General features: G+C 34.8%; 1 protein-coding gene across 1 annotated transcript in view; it reads right to left on the bottom strand.

Moving 5' to 3' along the window:
- Positions 1-18,312, bottom strand: part of THSD7A (thrombospondin type 1 domain containing 7A) — a 623,382-nt gene that overhangs the window by 35,399 nt on the left and 569,671 nt on the right. The window contains exon 16 of the mRNA XM_081079273.1: positions 3,832-4,010. Coding sequence (XP_080935399.1) covers positions 3,832-4,010 — 179 coding nt within the window. The remainder of the gene's footprint in view (positions 1-3,831; positions 4,011-18,312) is intronic.

Below are 18,312 nucleotides of genomic sequence, written 5' to 3'. Positions count from 1 at the left end.
TTGTTGTTCCTTATTCTAAAATGGAAGCACAGAGACGTTTGTTGAGACTTCTAGCACTGAAAGGCAGGGCTAGCTAGCTGTGTTGTATCCTGTTCCTCCATTATTATGTTGCAGCTGTCGATCTGACCTGCTGGACCACATTTGACACGTTACTTCCCCGCACTGACCCTCACCACACAGTACTGTGATTTCCTGGGCCACTGGTCTTATTTACAGTTTTCTGTGTCTTCAGCAGTTACCCCTGGTTACTCATACGCTAGGCATTTAATAGAGATTTGTTGAATGAATGAATGAACGAATGAAGGAAGGAATGAATGAAATGTATCAAACTAGCTGTTTTCAAGTAAACATAATTTGGCTTGTTTTCCAAATAAGTATGTGTAACAATGAACACGTGCATCTTTTGTGTTCCATTTATGAAACTAAGCTAAAAGATAAAGAACATGAACATATCTTCAAATTAACCCTCAATCATTTAGGGCTTGGAAGTAAGGTCTGCAATTGGTTTCAGGTCACACAGCTACAGCCTGAAGCAGTGAGGGCCACAGGAAGTAAAGCAAAGTGTCTCTGCTCCCTTATTCATAAAGGCTTTCAGCCCCAAGTTTGAGGTGGTTTGTTTGGTTTCAGGATGTTTAGAACAATGAACAATTATTCTCTTTTCTCAATGAGAAGAATGGCTAAATAAAGGAAATAAATGGACCACGATTCACTGCAACAGAGCTGACTCAACCATTATAAAAAATGTTTTTATCAATCATTTCAAAATCTATAATAAGCTGACTCTATTTTTTATGCTACATACACACACACACACACACACACACACACACACACACACACACACAGAGAGGCATATGAATGTCTTATATAACTAATTCCAGAAAACATAGATTTAAATTGCCCTTTGGAGTTATTCTTTTTGCAAATTTTAGTGGACTTCACCCAAATAAAGTGACAAAGAAGATCTATTTCCAAGTAAAAAATGTGCACTGTTGGTGTAAGAATCTATACTTACTGTGATCACATTCACATTGGGTGCTATATTAAAATACGACTAAATACTACTAGGTAAAACATTACCTTAAAACTTGTGGGAAAGGGAAAAATTGAAGGGGAAATCCTTAGATGGCAAGCATTTTAACCTCCTACATTGTAGTGAATACAGATCAGTTCAGCACAAACTCCTGCCACCCACTTTCAGCTACCTGTGTGTTTACTCTCCCTCTGAGAAGCATGAGATCATTCGGAGGACCTCAGAGGACCTCCAGAGGATCATTCAGAGGTCACTGCTTTTTCAAGGCTGCTGAAGTAAAGCTAGTTTCCCACCTCAAGCCCTGATTCTAAAATGAGAAAATACAGGTAGCATGCTAGGAAATAAAAAGGGATCAGCTGTAGAACACACATTTTATGGCAAGTATGATATTTTCTTTTTCCTGTAAAAGATACAACACAACAGTAGGAAAAAAATACATTCTCAGAAATCAGAAGTAAAACAGAAAACAAGCAGCACTCTCTTATAAGCCATGAGGTTTAAGAGTTCTTACCTGTGCCTGGAGTGGTCACATTCAACAGAAATGAAAAAAAGGGAAGAAACAAAAATAAGGAAAATGTCAGTATATTTAATAACACACGTTCTAAGTTTCAAATATTATTATCCTTATATAAATCCTAATTTTTTTGGTAAATGATTAGAACATTTTTCTTAGGTCTTGGGAGAGAAAAAAAACAACTTATTGTCTAAAATTAAGACGCACAAACGAGTAATGCAAACAGCAGAGTCAAGGAAAGGATTAGATTGGCAGGATGAGGACATCTCAGAAAGCTGAGTAGACCGCAAAATACCTACCATGGGGAATTGATATATAACTACACATATCTTGTGGCTCAAATTGTGAATGGACTACCTACATATGGATTGATTGATTGATCAATCTACCAATCTTCATCCATTCTTCTATATTTCTTAGGAAATGCGCATTTATTTCCTCAATTGGAAAATGGAACCTCAGACACAATTTTCGAGTCAATGTACCACCAGGTGTTTTGAGGAATGTATAATTGTAGTAAAAAGTATGTGATTTACAATTTTCAATATTGACACACATTTTTGCATATGCTTTATGTTCCTTATATTTTACTAACATATAAATCCCTAAAAGTTTCTTTCTAAATGTAGAACAATTATGCTCAAGGTGAAATATTCAAGAATCTATTATTTCTTGTTTTAGCTTTGATTTTTCAGTTGATAATGCCTCAATGTACCACCAGTAAGCTAACAACATACACCCAGATGTACTTCTCAGACTCTGCATTAGATTCTATCAGCATTGAAGAGTGACAGAGAAATGGCTTAGATTAAAGGCTTTTCATAGCATGACAACTTGGCACAAAGTACTGAACCTTTGCAAATTCATTATTAAACAAAATGCTGAAGCAAACACAATTAATTTTAAGATTTGACTGGCTGTGCACACATACACATACATACTAAAGGTATAAATAGGTATAGAATTTCTCTTTATTAGAATTATGGATCAAAATTTATTAAAATTTGAATTCTCTATTGGAAATTAAGGATTTTAAAACTTGTAGGAAAATATTATTTTGTATTATAAACATTTCATATTATAACATTTCAGTTATTCTGTTTCATTAGGGTTATGGAAGTGAATTTTCTTCTTTGGAAATAGTCACTAGGACAGGGAAACCAATAGATGGCAGCAATGCAGTGTGTTACTCCCTTTCAGTTGCATTTAAGGGCAAATTTAGCTACTTCACTAGGGGAAAATCAGGATTCATTCAGAGTACTTTCTAGGGCATTTAATTCTTCCCTTTCTTCATCCTAATCCCTTTATTCAAAAGTTCTCAACAGTGTACTCTCATTGCTATGAAAAATTTAGGTTAATTTAGGAAGGAAAGTCTGTGTAGTGGTACGCAGTGTGTTTGGAGGTTAAAATTAGTCTATGTATGTATGAAACATATCTACACATTTAAGGTTGGTTCGTGCATATGACTTGGTTCATTTGATTGTGACATAAGTTTAAATACGCATTTTAATATCTACACATACTATATGAAATTCTTTCTTTTTTAATTCACATGTAAGCCAAGCATGATAAGAATTGTCTGATGCATTTTCTATTACTTTTAGTCACAATTCCCTCTATTAGCCTTTTACTTTATATTTCCAATAGAACATGAGTAACAACTATTACGAGCAACTAATGAAATGTCCGTTCAAAGTCAAATAAAGTTCCAAATAAGATTGAAAAGGCCAATGACTAAATTGATAGATAACATACTTAAAGTGCCTTTGAGGCCATCTTTAAATTTTTTAACATATTTTATATCACACAAATTTAAATGAACATACAGTACATATTTCCTAATTTTAGACCCGAACCCACATGCTTTCTTTGATTTTTAACTGAAGTAGCTAGTCATTGAGATACCTTTTCTGAGAGTCTAGAGAATTCTAAGAATGAGACAATCTTGCTCTCAGCATACAAGTTCGATGTAAATTAAATTTTATATTAAATACCTTGCCATTATTTGCCATTATTGCCAATACCTACCAAATAAAAGGTAGGCTTCATTTTATTTCCACTGAAGACAAATTCATTTGAAAAATATGCAGGGTACTAACTCTCTTGAGACTACAGAGATGATATGTCTGATTTGGGATTTTAATAACATATATGTATGTACTCAGGCATTCTAAAGATAACACGATTATTCAGGGACTATTTGTTTTTGTCTATTTTGGAACAAAAAATAGATCATTGTGAATCTAAACCACAGTATTTTAATAATCCCCATGGTAGAAAATACCTGGTTGACATGGTCCAGTTTGGGGCAAGGCCTTCCTCCATTGTATGGTTTTTCACGCAGCCATTTAGACCGAACCTTCACACCACTCCCACAGGATTTACTGCAGCGGGACCAATTGGACCACTCACTGAGCTTGCAGTCGGAGGGGCAAGGGATGATGCAGGCCTCTTCGATGTAACCTAAGTGGAGGAAAAGGAGTCGAGAGCCATCTCCTTCACATGTCAGTCGCCCACTACCACCCACCATTCTAGCTCATTTAGAAGGTCCAAGTTTGACTTGACAGCAACACGCAAATGCAGAGATGTCTCTGTCATTAAGGATTCAAATTAAATTCTGCGGGAAAATGACACATACACACGGTGACTCTGTTATAATAACAGCTGAGCAGCTGCCATATGATCTGCTTAGAATTCACGCGCACCATATTTCAACATTTCTGACTTTCTGACAGCTAGTGTTTAATTGACAATAACCTGTCTGCTGCCATATCATTCTCATGCTGCCAAAAGATTCATTAAAAAAATTATAACAGTTTTCTACAAAATCCTATCTGTTAACGTAGCACAAGTTCAGGTTTCTGAGTCCACGCAACATTCTTCCTGAAGAAGAAAGCCAGACACTCTCAGTGGATTTCCAAAAAGAATCATTTAACTTAGCACCTTATGTTTCCCCTTCTTTGAAAATCAAGTCTGAAGAAGAAAAGCGAAGGATGTTAAATAAATAATGTTTCATATTTTTATAGTGTTGTCCATTTCAAAGTGCCTTCATATCTTGTATTCATTGGATTCACTTGAAAATCTTATAAAAGTATCGGGCAAGTATTGATTCTACTGGGCAGATAAGGAAACAAATGCAGAGAGATATTTGACAGGTGCGAGGTCACCCAGCAAAATGTGGGGAAAGGTTTTCTGACCTCTGGTCCAGTACTCATTCCATCCAATCACACAGCCAATTAACTTAAGAGTCTACAGAGTAGTTGTGAGAAATAGAAGCATTTTCCTTGAACAGTCCCTTACCACCAACTTGGTGTTTCACTATATCAATGTATCACTATTGTTCTCCAGGCAACTATGTGGAAAAAACAAAATTCCTCTGGTCAAAAGTAAAATGCTGTCCTCCGTAGTAACACTTTGTAGAGAGTAGTTGTTCTGGGTGCAAGAACACATTCTGTCTTACCCTTTTACATCAACATGAAGGATTCTATCTTGAAAATGACTATAATATAAACAATTTATACTAGGATTTCTAAGTAGATTTTTAAGAATTTTATTGAGCCATAATTCATATACCATAAAAGTCAGCTCACATTTTGGTATTTAATATATTCATTGAGTTGTGCAACGGTTGGCACCATCTAATTTCAGAACATTTTCATCACCACGTAAAGAAACCCTGTACCTATTAGCAATCACTTCTCATTTCCCCCAAACCCCCATCCCCTGGCAACCACTAATCATTTTTATGTCTCCAGGGATTTGCCTATGCTGTACATTTCATAAAATGAAATCAAACATTACATGGTCTTTTGTGATTGGCTTCTTTCACTTAGTGTAATATCTTCAGGGTTGATTTATGTTGTAGCATGGGTTAGTACTTCATTCCTTTTTATGACTAAATAGTATTCTGTTGTATAACTGTATCATATTTTGCTTATTCATTCATCAGTTGATGAATACTTTAGTTGTTTCCATATTTTGCATATTATGAATATTGCTGCTGTGACAAGTTTCTTTGTGAAAATGTTTCAGTTCTTTTGGGTATATAACTAGTCATGAAATTGCTGGGTCATTTAGTAACTCTGTATTTCACTTTTTGAGAAGTGCCAAACAGTTTTCCAACATGATTGCCTCATTTTACAGTATCATTAGCAAGGTAGGAGTGCTCTAATTTCTACATTTGTTAAAACTTTTTATTATGTCTTTTTAAAAAATTTTAATGTCCTTTGAGGAATACAATTTTAAATGTTAATGAAAGTCAATTTATCTCTTTTTTTCTTTGGTTGCTTGTGTTTTGATGTCATAGCTGGGAAACCATTATCTAATTCAAGCTCATAATAATTACACCTATGTTTTCTTCTGAGTTTTATAGTTTTGGCTGTTAATATTTAGTTATATATTCATTTTGAGTTAATTTTTGTATATGATAAAAAGGTAGGGGGTCTATTTTCATTTTTCGTATATGATTATCAAGTTACCCCAGGCCCATTGGTTGAAAAGACTATTCTATTACATTGATTTGTTTTGGCACCCTTGTTGAAAATCAATTGACCGTAAATGTAAGGATTTATACCTGGATTCTAAATGCCATTCCATCAATCCCTATGCCATTACCACACCGTATTGATTACCGTAACTTTGCAGTAAGTTTTAAAAATCAGTGAGTCCTCCTATTTTCTTCTTCTTTTTCAAGATAATTTTGGCTCTTTTAGGTCCCTTGTATTTATATATGTATTTTAGAATCAGCTTGTCAGTTTTTGCCAAAAATGACAGCTAACATTTTGATAGGAATTGTGTTGAATAGCTTCATCAGTTAGGGAGTATTGCCATCTTAACAATCCAGGTACATGGATAATTAAGTCCTATGGCACTATTAATACATATACATATACATATATTTGTATATATATATATAGTTGTATATGCATGTATATGTATATATATGTATGTATATATACATATATATATATCCCAACTCTTAACAGATCATCTTCAAGCTACCATCACTTTCTATTTTCATTTTGTATTAGATTTGTGTTATTTCTTTATGTATGCATTATTTATCTTCATTACTTGGATATAACTCCTTCAGAGTCTAGAAGGATGCTTGGAACACAAGATATTCTTAACCAAAACCTTTTGACAAGCTGACTAAATTATAAAGGAATTCAACTAAAAGAAAAAAATTTCCTGAAAAGATAAACGAATCAGGGACAATGTCCAAAGATGCTGTTAAGTCCACAAGTGACACATGGGGACATGTTGAGGTACTGATTATGATGTTCCATTTCTTGAAATAAATGGTGGCTATTATGGTAGTTCACTTCAAAATTATAGTTGAAACTTACAGATATATATTCTTTCCATTTATTTAGGTCTTCTTTAATTTTTTTCAGTGATGTTTTGCAGTTTTTAGTGTATAAGCCTTACACTTATTTTGTTAAATTTATTCCTAAGTATTTTATTCTTTTCACTCTAGGTAGATTTAAAAGAAAATGAACAAACATTGATTTCTTTTATTATAGTGAAATAAAACCACATAAAAACCAATATGACAAATTTAGTCTATAAGTTCATGCCCAAAGTGCTCTGGATTGAGATAGTGATTTAAAATTCTTTTTGGGCTGGCCTGGTGGCTCAGGCGGTTGGATCTCCGTGCTCCTAACTCCGGAGGCTGCCGGTTCATTTCCCACATGGGCCACTGGGCTCTCAACCACAAGGTTGAACACGGCACCTTGAGCTGAGCTGCCACTGAGCTCCTGGATGGCTCAGTTGGTTGGAGCACGTCCTCTCAACCACAAGGTTGCCAGTTCGATTCCTCGAGTCCAGCAAGGGATGGTGGGCTGCACCCCCTGCAACTAAGATTGAACATGGCACCTTTAGCTGAGCTGCTGCTGAGCTCCCGGATGGCTCAGTTGGTTGGAGCACATCTTCTCAACCACAAGGTTGCCAGTTCGACTCCCACAAGGGATGGTGGGCTGCGCCCCCTGCAACTAGAAAACGGCAACTGGACCTGGAGCTGAGCTGCACCCTCCAAAACTAAGACTGAAAGGACAACAACTTGACTTGGGAAAAAAAAAGTCCTGGAAGTACACACTGTTGCCCAATAAAGTCCTGCTCTGCTTCCCCAATAATAATAATAATAATAAAACACAAAACAAACCCCCCCAAAACAAAAACTTGCCAATTTACTATGAAATATTTCCTAACCTTGCTTATCATAAATTTCCTAGAATACCTGTTAAAAGTACATCTTTACAGCAACCCCAGACATTAAGCTACAGTTCACTTGGTGTAGGGTCTGATTTTGGAAAATTAATATATTTTCTTGTGTTTATTTGGCACTTCCTTTTTCTTATCAAGATAATTGTAGATTCACATATAATTACAAGAAATAATTGAGAGAGGTACCTTTTATACTTTTCCCATTTTCCTCCAATGGTGACTATAGTATAATTTCAACGAAGATACTGAGATGGACAGAATTTATTGAGCTTATTCAAGATTCACCAGTTGTACTTGTATTCATTTGTGTATGTGGGACTGAAATTAGGAACGCTTTTACAAGACACAGATGGAAACAGTAAAATCTGGAAGAAGAGTAGATTTGTAGCCTATCTGTTGTGTGGGGCGGCCTGTGGGGTCTCTCTTCCCGCTCCCCACATAAGAATGCAGAATATGGCTAGGCCAAAAAGGAACACCCCCGGAGCCATAGGTAGGGGAGTCATACCACTATGGTCTCACTGGAGGCTGGGTTCACACGACATGTGACCTGCTGTCCGCTTTGCTGCCAACCGACCAACTCTCCTCGACTCTCCTTGACTTCCCTCGACTCTCCTCCTTAGCTGTGGCAGTTATATTAGTGGCCAATGGCTGAATGGTTACAGCTGACGGCCATCCAATCACAGCTGATGGCCATTTACTACCTGAGCCAGCACCCCTCCACGTGAGGGCAAGAGCCTGGAAACTGCTCTCTGGGGCTCTGTCCCCACACTATCTTTCTATACATTATCCCCGATAGTTTTGTCAAAGGTATACATCACCTGTTTTAAACTTACTGTAGTCTCTTTACACAAAAGTGCACCTTTCATAAATATCAAGTTCACTAAAAAAACTCATGAAACCAACACTCCAGAATCCTCCTTTGTGTTCCCTTCTGATCACTACCCCTTCTCACATGGGCAACCATTATCCTGATTTCTCACAATGCAGAAAAGTTTTGCTTTTTAAAAGTTTATGTGAGTAGAATCACACAGTGTATACCCACGTGTGCTAATCTCCTTTCACTCCACACTGCGATGTGAGATTCATCCCTATTGTTGCATGTTGTTGGAGACTGTTCATTCTCCTTGATGTATGGTATTCTATTGTGTGAATATACATTATGGCTTATTCATTCATTCTATTGTTGGCGAGTATTTGGGTATTTTTCAATGTGCAGCTATGATTAACAATAGTTATGAACATTCTAGAACATGTCTTTCAATGAACATATGCACGCACTTCTGTTGGGAGTATTCCTAGGAGTAAATTTGATGCATCAGAGAATATATGCATATTATATCACCTAATTATAATGAAGAATAAAACACAAATTTTTTTAAAGATGGGATCACAAATTTGGTATGATGAACAGGATGCACTAAATGAGTTTTCCAAAGTGGTAATTAGTCTCAGATAATCGTCAGGAAGGCAGGTGTGCCAGTTGGGGTTTTGTCAGTTGTAAAACACTGAAGACAGAAAGAAGTTGCAGATGTTAAGTTTTGAATATCCTTCTGACACTGAAGAAGGCTTTTGGAGTATCGATAATGATCCAGAGGAAAGTCCAGTAGTGAATTGAAGGAATAATTTATGAACATTTTGAAAAGCATAATCTTTAAGAGGGGTGTATTCGTCTACTTACATCTGATATCTTGACTTTAATTATGGCTTGAGGTGAGGAAACAAAAGCCTACATCACTATTTTGAATTGAAATATATTTCAAATTCCATTCCCTTTTTCCTACAGCACAGCCAGTTAATGAATTGACCTAAAACAGCATGAGATGCTTAAAAAATTGGCTAGTAATAATTTTTTTAAGGTAATAGTTTTGTGTTGCCTAGTAATAGTTTAAGAAATAAAATCAAACTGTAAAAATGTCTAAAGTTATTCCCAAATCAGTGCCAGCCTGTGACCAAACTGTTTAATGTTGGTAAAAGTCCAATAATATTTTTAAAGCACAATTATTTCCCAACATCATCAATTGCTTTGGAAAAAGGACACTAGTATTTTAAAGGTGATGTTACTGAAATATTTCTAGAAGAATTGCATTTTTCCACCATGCTGAACTTCAAAACCACTTCAAACTAAACCTCTCAACTTTTTTTATTTAGTAATTATAGTGGAAAGTAGAAAACATAATCTTTCGTGACTCTACTTCATAGAGTAAAAGGTAAATGAAAACTTTTTCTTTCCATTTTATCTATTGAAATACGATGGCAGTAGTGAGATTTACTATGTATCACTTCAGATTGATTCCCTTTGTATTACTGAGTAGACAAATATAACACATTATGTCTGAACTTGCAAGAGCATATTACAGAAAACATCTCTCAAATAAAACTCAACCTACTAAATTGTTAAAAGATACAAATTAGACACTGAGATAAAGACAAAACTGCTACATAGTATAATGCTCAGTATTCCATTTTTTATTTTCCAATTGTGCAACAACATTCAATAATTGCCTGTCATGTTTATCTAGCACAATTAAAATCCTTAATGCTAGTAGTGAACTGCTAGATAAGCATTTCCCGGCATTCTCTGCTAAGATCATTTTTGAAGGCAATTAACACCAAACAATCATGGGTGATGGAAAGACAGAAACATTTGATGTGTTTTGAGCTAAATAAACTGATGGCATCTTGTAGCAATTTATGGCTTCTGAGGAATGCTGGAATAAAATAAATGACTTCACAATTAGGGTATTAAAACTTTTAACAGCTCAACACTAAATTTGACACATAGAAAAATCTAACTCCTGATTTGTGTCCTATATCTGTTCTGACTGTTCTTTCAGGTTGAAATGAATACAAAACACTGGCAGTCTTAAAGTGGCAACTGGAGGACATATTGCCTTTGAGGTATATCCAATCACCTCATTCATTTGAAATATGAATGTGCAGATAAAGTAGCTTTCAACAACCTTCACAAGTACTATTGTGTGCTGCTGAAAGGGGGACTGTTGATAGATTAGAGTTCATTTTGAAAACACATGGAAAATATTGGTTCTGATTTACAGCTGTGTGAATGAGCCACTCTGACACTCAATGTGAAACATCTGGATTAATTTCCAAAGTGACCTCAAAAATCTTCCCTACTTAAATGTGTATTATATGCATGTGACCACAATCAGGAATGAGAAAATTTAGCTATACCTTTATCTACTGTTGTCCTCTTGGGTTTGAATATATATATATTTAAATTAAAATATTCCCAAATGAACAGACTATTCTTTTGCAATTAAGAACTTTTAACTTGATAACCCAGGGAAACCAAATTACTATGTATATATCCAAATTCCTACAATCAAATGTTCTACCCAAAATCATATAGTCAGTGTATCAAAAGTTCTGAATGAACATTGGGCAATTAAAGTTTTCATAGTGAAGTGTTCAGGTAAATTTCTATAACTACAATGCAATGCTATTTTAATTTTATTTAGATTTATGTTTTTTTATATACGTGTGAAAGCATATCTCTTCATATCTGCTAAGTACTTAAAGGTTTTTCTCAGAAAATTTCAACGTCAGTGTTAATGACTGTGGGGTTCTGTAGCTGTTGTTATTCCACTACTGGGAATTTACCCAATGATTAGGCACATTCAGATTCATTTAGATACATCTGTGTATAAGTTCACTCATTATCAAGGACATTGCTTATAGCAGGCTGTAAAGCTTTCTGTTGTATTAATATAATAAATAATTTGGCTGGTTTTCATCCCAGATGACTGGGAGACAGCCTCCAAGCCCTGACATTTCTTGAGTGATAGGACCATCTCTGTTATTCATGGTGGTCCCTTTGGACTACACATGAGTTGATGCTAAAGGTGTCTGGTTGAGTGGACTGGTCACCAACCAGATGTTTAGAGGGCTGGGGCTTTAATTCACGTAATAACTGACCAACCTCTGAGGAGGGGAGTTGAGTTCAACCATGTAGTCAGTGATTCAATTAATCATATCTACATGATGAAACCCCAATAACAGCTCTGGATATCAAAGCTCAGGTGCATTTTCTGGCTGATTATAGACATTAATGTGCAGAGAGGGTGATGTTCCTTGGCTCCACAGGAAGAGAACATGGAAGCCTTGTGTTTAGGACCCTCCGGGACCTTGCCTTTCAGTCTTTTATTTTGGGTGGTTCGGATTGTATCTTTTTGACATAATAAAACTGTAATTGTAAGGGCTTTCCTGAGTTCTCTGAGTCACTCCAGTAAATTACTGCACCTGAGAGGGTATTGGGAATCCCCAAATCTGTAGCCAACTTGTCAGTAGTAAGGTTAACCTGGGGACCCCCAAACTTGCAGCTGATGTGTAAAGTGAGCAGTCTTGGAGAGGACTGAGTCCTTAACCTGTGATGTATGGCCTAACTTCAGATAATTAGTGCAGGAACTGCATTGCACTTTCAGACATACATTTTATTTAAAAAGGAAATAAATAAACTTATTTATGTTAGAACCTGTACTATACTTCACTTATTCATCCAAAATAAAAACCTTGGGAATAATTACATGTATTAAGGCATTTACTAACATTCTCCCCAAATTTAACATTTATAATTCTAACCAATACTGTACTAAAAATCATAGATAAGTTAAAAAAAAAACTCACTTGGGTAATAGAATGTTATCAGCAATATAAATATATTTGATGGAGTGTTCAGATTATGAAGTAATGGGAAATCAATTAACTTTGAAACTTATGAGAGTTATTTATTTTTGACCTGATCCGATGCAAGTCTCTGTTCTTTCAGTCAGTGAAAATCATATATTACCACAGAAGTATTTCCAAAGGATGATCTTTAAACACTAATGTGTTGGATTGTAAATAAGTATTAAACATTACTTTAAAAAAAAGCGTTCTGTGGTCAAGTTAAAAAGTTGTTGCATTAAACTGGGTTAAACAGGTCTCTTTACCCTGGGCTTACTGCTTTTGCTATTATGAACTGTGAATCTCTAGGAATATGACTCACATACTGCATTTCTATACTCAATGACTTTTTTCTATAGCATCTCACTGAACACATGAGAAACAGATCATACACATAGGTTGTAATTATAATGTATTCAAATTGGATCCATATTTTGAGCTGTACAGAGTTTTAATGTTTTTTTTAAAGTAGGCTTTCTTATGCCCATTTACATATATGAAAAAAAGTAAAAGCGAGCATACAAATTAAAAACATAATCCCCCAAACTTAAGAAAGTTTCATTCTTTTTAAAGTACTTGATACTTTAAAGTTTTAAAGCTTTAAAGGTCAAACTTACAGCAAAGGGAGGGAAAACTGTTATGTGGATAAATTTAAGGTTTTTTTAATGGCTATTTAAAAAGATCATAAAAGGAGTCAATTTTGTTTTTTATGCAAATTAACTAAAAATGTCCTGTATGGGCCAAATTGACTTTCAATGCAACTACAAAGAAATAGGATAAAATGGAGAGTAAAAACAACTAAATATTTTTCTTTAAAATTAAAATTTCAAATGCCCACACAGTTGTTGGATGCTCTCATGCTACTTATGGAGTCCATAGATATGGTTTGTGTCTAATATATAATGACTTCTTCATGCATTTCTTTAAAAATTCCTGTGTGTAAGCCTTGCTCACTACACGACCATTATGATGATGCTTTGAAGTAGATAAAGACTTACATTTTAGGAATGAAATTAAATCCAACTCATGGACTATAGAGCTTTAAAAATATTTTGGATTTGCAGGACTTTAATAATGTAATAGGAATATATATGTGGATTCACATAGGTCATTTAGTATCTCTGTGATTTATGAAACTTTGCGACACCATCTAAGCAACAAATAACTCTATGGTTATATCAATAAAATTACCACAGCTATCAGGAAGATTACCACTCTAATGATTTCATTGAAATTAGTGTAATCACTTCCCTATGGCATTAGGGGAAATAAGGGCCAGAGATCCATTGAAAGGATATGGAGTAAAATATAACAGCAGAAGTTGTGGATAAAAGCAAATATCAAATTTCTTTTTCTTTTTTTATTGTTGCAAATAATAAATTATTCTTGACCTTTTAATTTATTTTAGGTAGCAAGACACTTTCTTCCTAAAAAGTTGAAAAGCCCTGTAAGTGTATGGGATATATTGGATGCTGTGTTTGACAACCTGGCTTGGGGGGGCTCTGTGGAACCCAGTCTGAAAACTATATTGTTCATAGATGAGTTGAGGTCTCTGGGACATTGAATACACAGAACTAAATGCTAACACCAGATGGTTTTCCATCACACATGACGTGAACGGTAGCTGCAGGAAATTTTCCAACGAGAAGTCTCTCTCTCATCAACTCCACAGTGCTCCTTCAGGGAGCCTATTCCAGAGTAATGCTGGTATCCATACATTATTTAACTTTCACCCTAGGCAATCACTTTCTTTTTGTATACAATTATCCAGAGCAGTCCTTTCTTTCTTTCCCTGGCTCTTTAAACTTGCAACCATTACCTCAAGAAAAGTCTGTCTATTAACCCCTGCCTCTCTTTTATATTTGGTAGGAAAAAAGATCTCAATTGTGAAGGATAACTGCAAAAGAAATACTAGCTGTACCTGAGCTATCAAGTCATTTAAATTCTGAAAAGCATTAGACAATAAATGAATACCACCAACTGAAAAAGCTTTTCAGAGACAGCAGCACCCCATTTCAGCTTGTTTATGAGACTATTTATTGCCCTTTCTGCCAAGTTTAATTAAACACGCTCTTCCTCAAATACAAGCATCCACGATGATAAGGAACAATTTCTCATTCAATTTTGTTCCTAATTAACTTCTAATATTAAACTTACATAATCTTCTATAGAATTCCATTACAGAAAGTAATACATTCCAGGAATATTATAGTTGAGTGCTCATGTGAGCTATCATTAAATCTTTCCATATTCATAATTATTTTTATCAGTTGTATCTGAGTTCCATACAATGTCTTAAAAGTGCATGCTACTGAACTAAAATCTCTTTGTAAATTGAGTACTATATGCATTTTTAAAAATTCAATTGGGCACCTGTACCACAAATATACCCAAGATGTATTTACGCCTTTTCTAAGTTTTGATGATGGTTCCTTTTTGGTCCCATAAATTTTAATAAAAAACAATCCCACACCTGTGGCATATGTACTTTAGTCCCTGGCTGATAAGGCAGCACCTAGTAGTTACAGTTCCTTGCAGCAGCTAGGGGTGGTCATTTACACATGATACTGGCTTTGAAATCATCTGCGTCATAACTGTGGGAGGCTGGTGATATAAGGATGTAGATCACCTAGGATATTAGGCAGCAATATTTAACAGTTACCATACAAGGGGAAGCTATAGTTATAATGTGAAACTATTTTATTGATAGTTTCACTTGTAAAATGTGTAGAGATTTATATTTTAATAATTAGTGCTGTAGTGCAAACCAACTGTGAAACAAATCCTGTAAGAGCAACTTTGGGTGCCAGCGCCAGCCAGGGTTTTTGCAAAATATCAAACTTTTAATGGGCACACTTTGAATCCCACAGATGCTTCCAAAAGCAGTTACTAAACCCATTCATTAATGACTAGAGGCTCTTTGTAATAGCACTCATAAACAGAATAGGCAAAGAGAGAAACCAAGGCTGTGTCAATACAAATAACTAGACTTTAAATTTAACGTTAAAGGAAAAGTAATCTTATAGTCATTACACGAACTACTTTGAACTATTCAAAATGACTACAGTCAAAAGACAAACTGAAGTAACTAAAAGGGGTAATATGATTAAAAAAAAAAAAAAAGGTTTGCAGCTATCTGACTACCATCATAATGTCCAAATGGCCAAGTCCTGATAATGCTTAGAGCCTTTGGATTGTGACTATAAAGTACACAAAGTTAAAAGCACAGTCCTTTAATAAAATAGGATATTCTGTTTACCTATCGAGCAGTAAGTAAAACCAGAGCTCTCTCTTATTTTTCTGTCTGAACTAAAAAAGACTTGCCTCAGGACAATTATTAAATTGCCAATATCCTTCCATAGAAGGTCGTATAGACTCGTTCTGTTTTCAAAATCATACCTAAATAGGCATTCACCTTATGAAGACCCATCTTTATAAATTTCAAACATTTCCTAATGTTCTCTTCCCCACAACGGGTAATCAAGTGAATATCACATGGGAGGTGTCGATTGTTTTGCCCAGACAGCATCAGATTGTGGTTCTCTGGATGGTGATCTCAACAGACCTTTCCCACCACGGTTCACGCTCATGATTCCTACCCAACCCTGTGAGCATCCTCATGATCCAGTGAAATAAACTGTAAATGTGTCATAGAAACCCCTGGGTATTTTTTTGAAATGCAGATTCTGGCTTAGCAGGTCTGCAGTGTGGGCTGAATTTCTGCATCTTCAGTCCTTTCCCTGGATGTCTACATTTCTAGTGAACCAATCAAGATCTTAATGGATTCTAGCAATGAGTAGAAAATATGTGATTTGGTTTATGAGTGACTTAAAATCTGTTGCTATAGTAACACCATACATGATTTCATACCAAGAGTAAATATATAATTTTTATTATGTTTTTTAGGATAAATGCCAAAAATGTATTTATATATCAATATTTGTGCAAAAATTATATATAATGACATGTATGGGGGAAATTAACATTTATGTGGCACCCATGGTATACTTTATGCTCTGATTTTTGAAAAATAGATATATCACTTTTCAATATAGAGTCTACTACTATGGAGAATTCCAGACCTAAAAGAATTATGCCTCAAGTTTAAGACATTAAAAAATGGCGACTACATAGGAAATGGCCTAATATAATGAAATCAGTGAAAGTAAAATTGCTTTATCAGTATAATAATTGATAACATGATTCACAGATGGACAAAACAAACCAAATAGAGATGCCCTACAGCCATTACTGAACAGGGGATGAGTGTCTTTGCATTGCATACACGTGGGGATCGATTTTACATTTAAACTAAAAGTATGAAGAGACTTTTTGAAAAACACTTCAAAACCCCATTTCTACCATCCATCTGGAAAGCTGATTTGGCTGAGACAAGGCCGTGGTCACAGAGACAGCAATTTTTAGAGTATGCCTAGGATAGAGTATCAAAGTTACAGCATTTCACTGACACCATCAGAACTGACAGAACATATATATACTCGTATATTAAAAAAAAAATCATAATTTCCAAAGGAATCAGGCAATAGAGAGTCAATTTTCTCAGACCTTACTTTAAGTAAATATGTTAGTAAATACTAAAATATTCCATTGGACATATATCATATATCAGATTTAAAGAGAAAGGAATGGTGCTGGACAGACATAAAAAACTAAACTGGAACCGTTCACTTAGTTAAGGATTTTAGGTTCTTTTACAATCCTCAGAGTTCAGTGCCATCATGGGCCCATCTTTTTCCTGCCATGTTTCCCCGAAAATAAGACCTAGCTGGACAATCAGCTCTAATGCATCTTTTGGAGCAAAAATTAATATAAAACCCGGTCTTATTTTACTATAATATAAGACTGGGTATAATATAATATAATGTAATGTAATATAATGTAATATAATATAATATAATATAATAAATATAATACAGGGTCTTATTTAATTTTTGCTCCAAAAGATGCATTAGAGCTGATTGCCCAGCTAGGTCTTATTTTCGGGGAAACATGGTTTATGTACTTTTCTTCCAGATACTGCTTTCTTCGTGCTTTGATTGACAATACTAAGTTAGGAAGTCTACTGCCTTTGGCCAATTTCAATTATTTTTGTACTTTTACTTTTTTTTTAGTGATCAAACATTTTTGTAACAGTCACATGATATTTTACAAGTTTTTTTTCTAAAAATAAGATGGACTGTTAAGTGGCTTACTGAAATGCTCATGCAATTAATTAACAGATCAGGGTAAAAGTGAGAATATATGAGAGTCATTCTGAAGTTCATAGGTTATGTTAAAAACAAATGATTACCCTGGTGATTCGCTATGCATAACAATTTAAAATATGAGCAAACACTCACATGCTACGTTCCAGGAAAAACACATTTTTAAGGTCATCTTAAATTTTAAATTTTAACAACTAATTATGATCGTATACATTATCATATCATCTCGGAATGTAAAGTACATTTACATTTTTCCTGGTATCTAATTGACAGCATCTATGTTATTTGATGTAGAGAATAAAATATTCAGTTATTCTTAGAGAAGTTTCTCAAAGTGTACCTGTTATAAACACTAGATTCTTTTTTCTTCTACAGTAATTGTTCTTAATGCATGGGAAAATAAACTTAGCAATGCACATATATTAAGCTGAAAAATGCTTATATCTGGAGTTTCAGTATCATGGAGACTTTGGGGTTTATATCATCAGGATTTGATAAAATAGGAATTCTGAGATAAGCTAAAAAATAGAATAAGGTTTTTGGAAACTTCGTTGTCGAGATTAAGAAATTCGAACAAATGTGTCACTATGATACCTTGATGGTTTATAAAATGTGAGATGGCCCTATTAGTT

Source organism: Rhinolophus hipposideros (genome assembly GCF_964194185.1).
Source record: "Rhinolophus hipposideros genome assembly, chromosome: 18".
NCBI classification, from domain to species: Eukaryota; Metazoa; Chordata; class Mammalia; order Chiroptera; family Rhinolophidae; genus Rhinolophus; species Rhinolophus hipposideros.
Note: the sequence above shows the minus strand (reverse complement) of the source record. Positions and strands in the feature narration are given on the sequence as shown.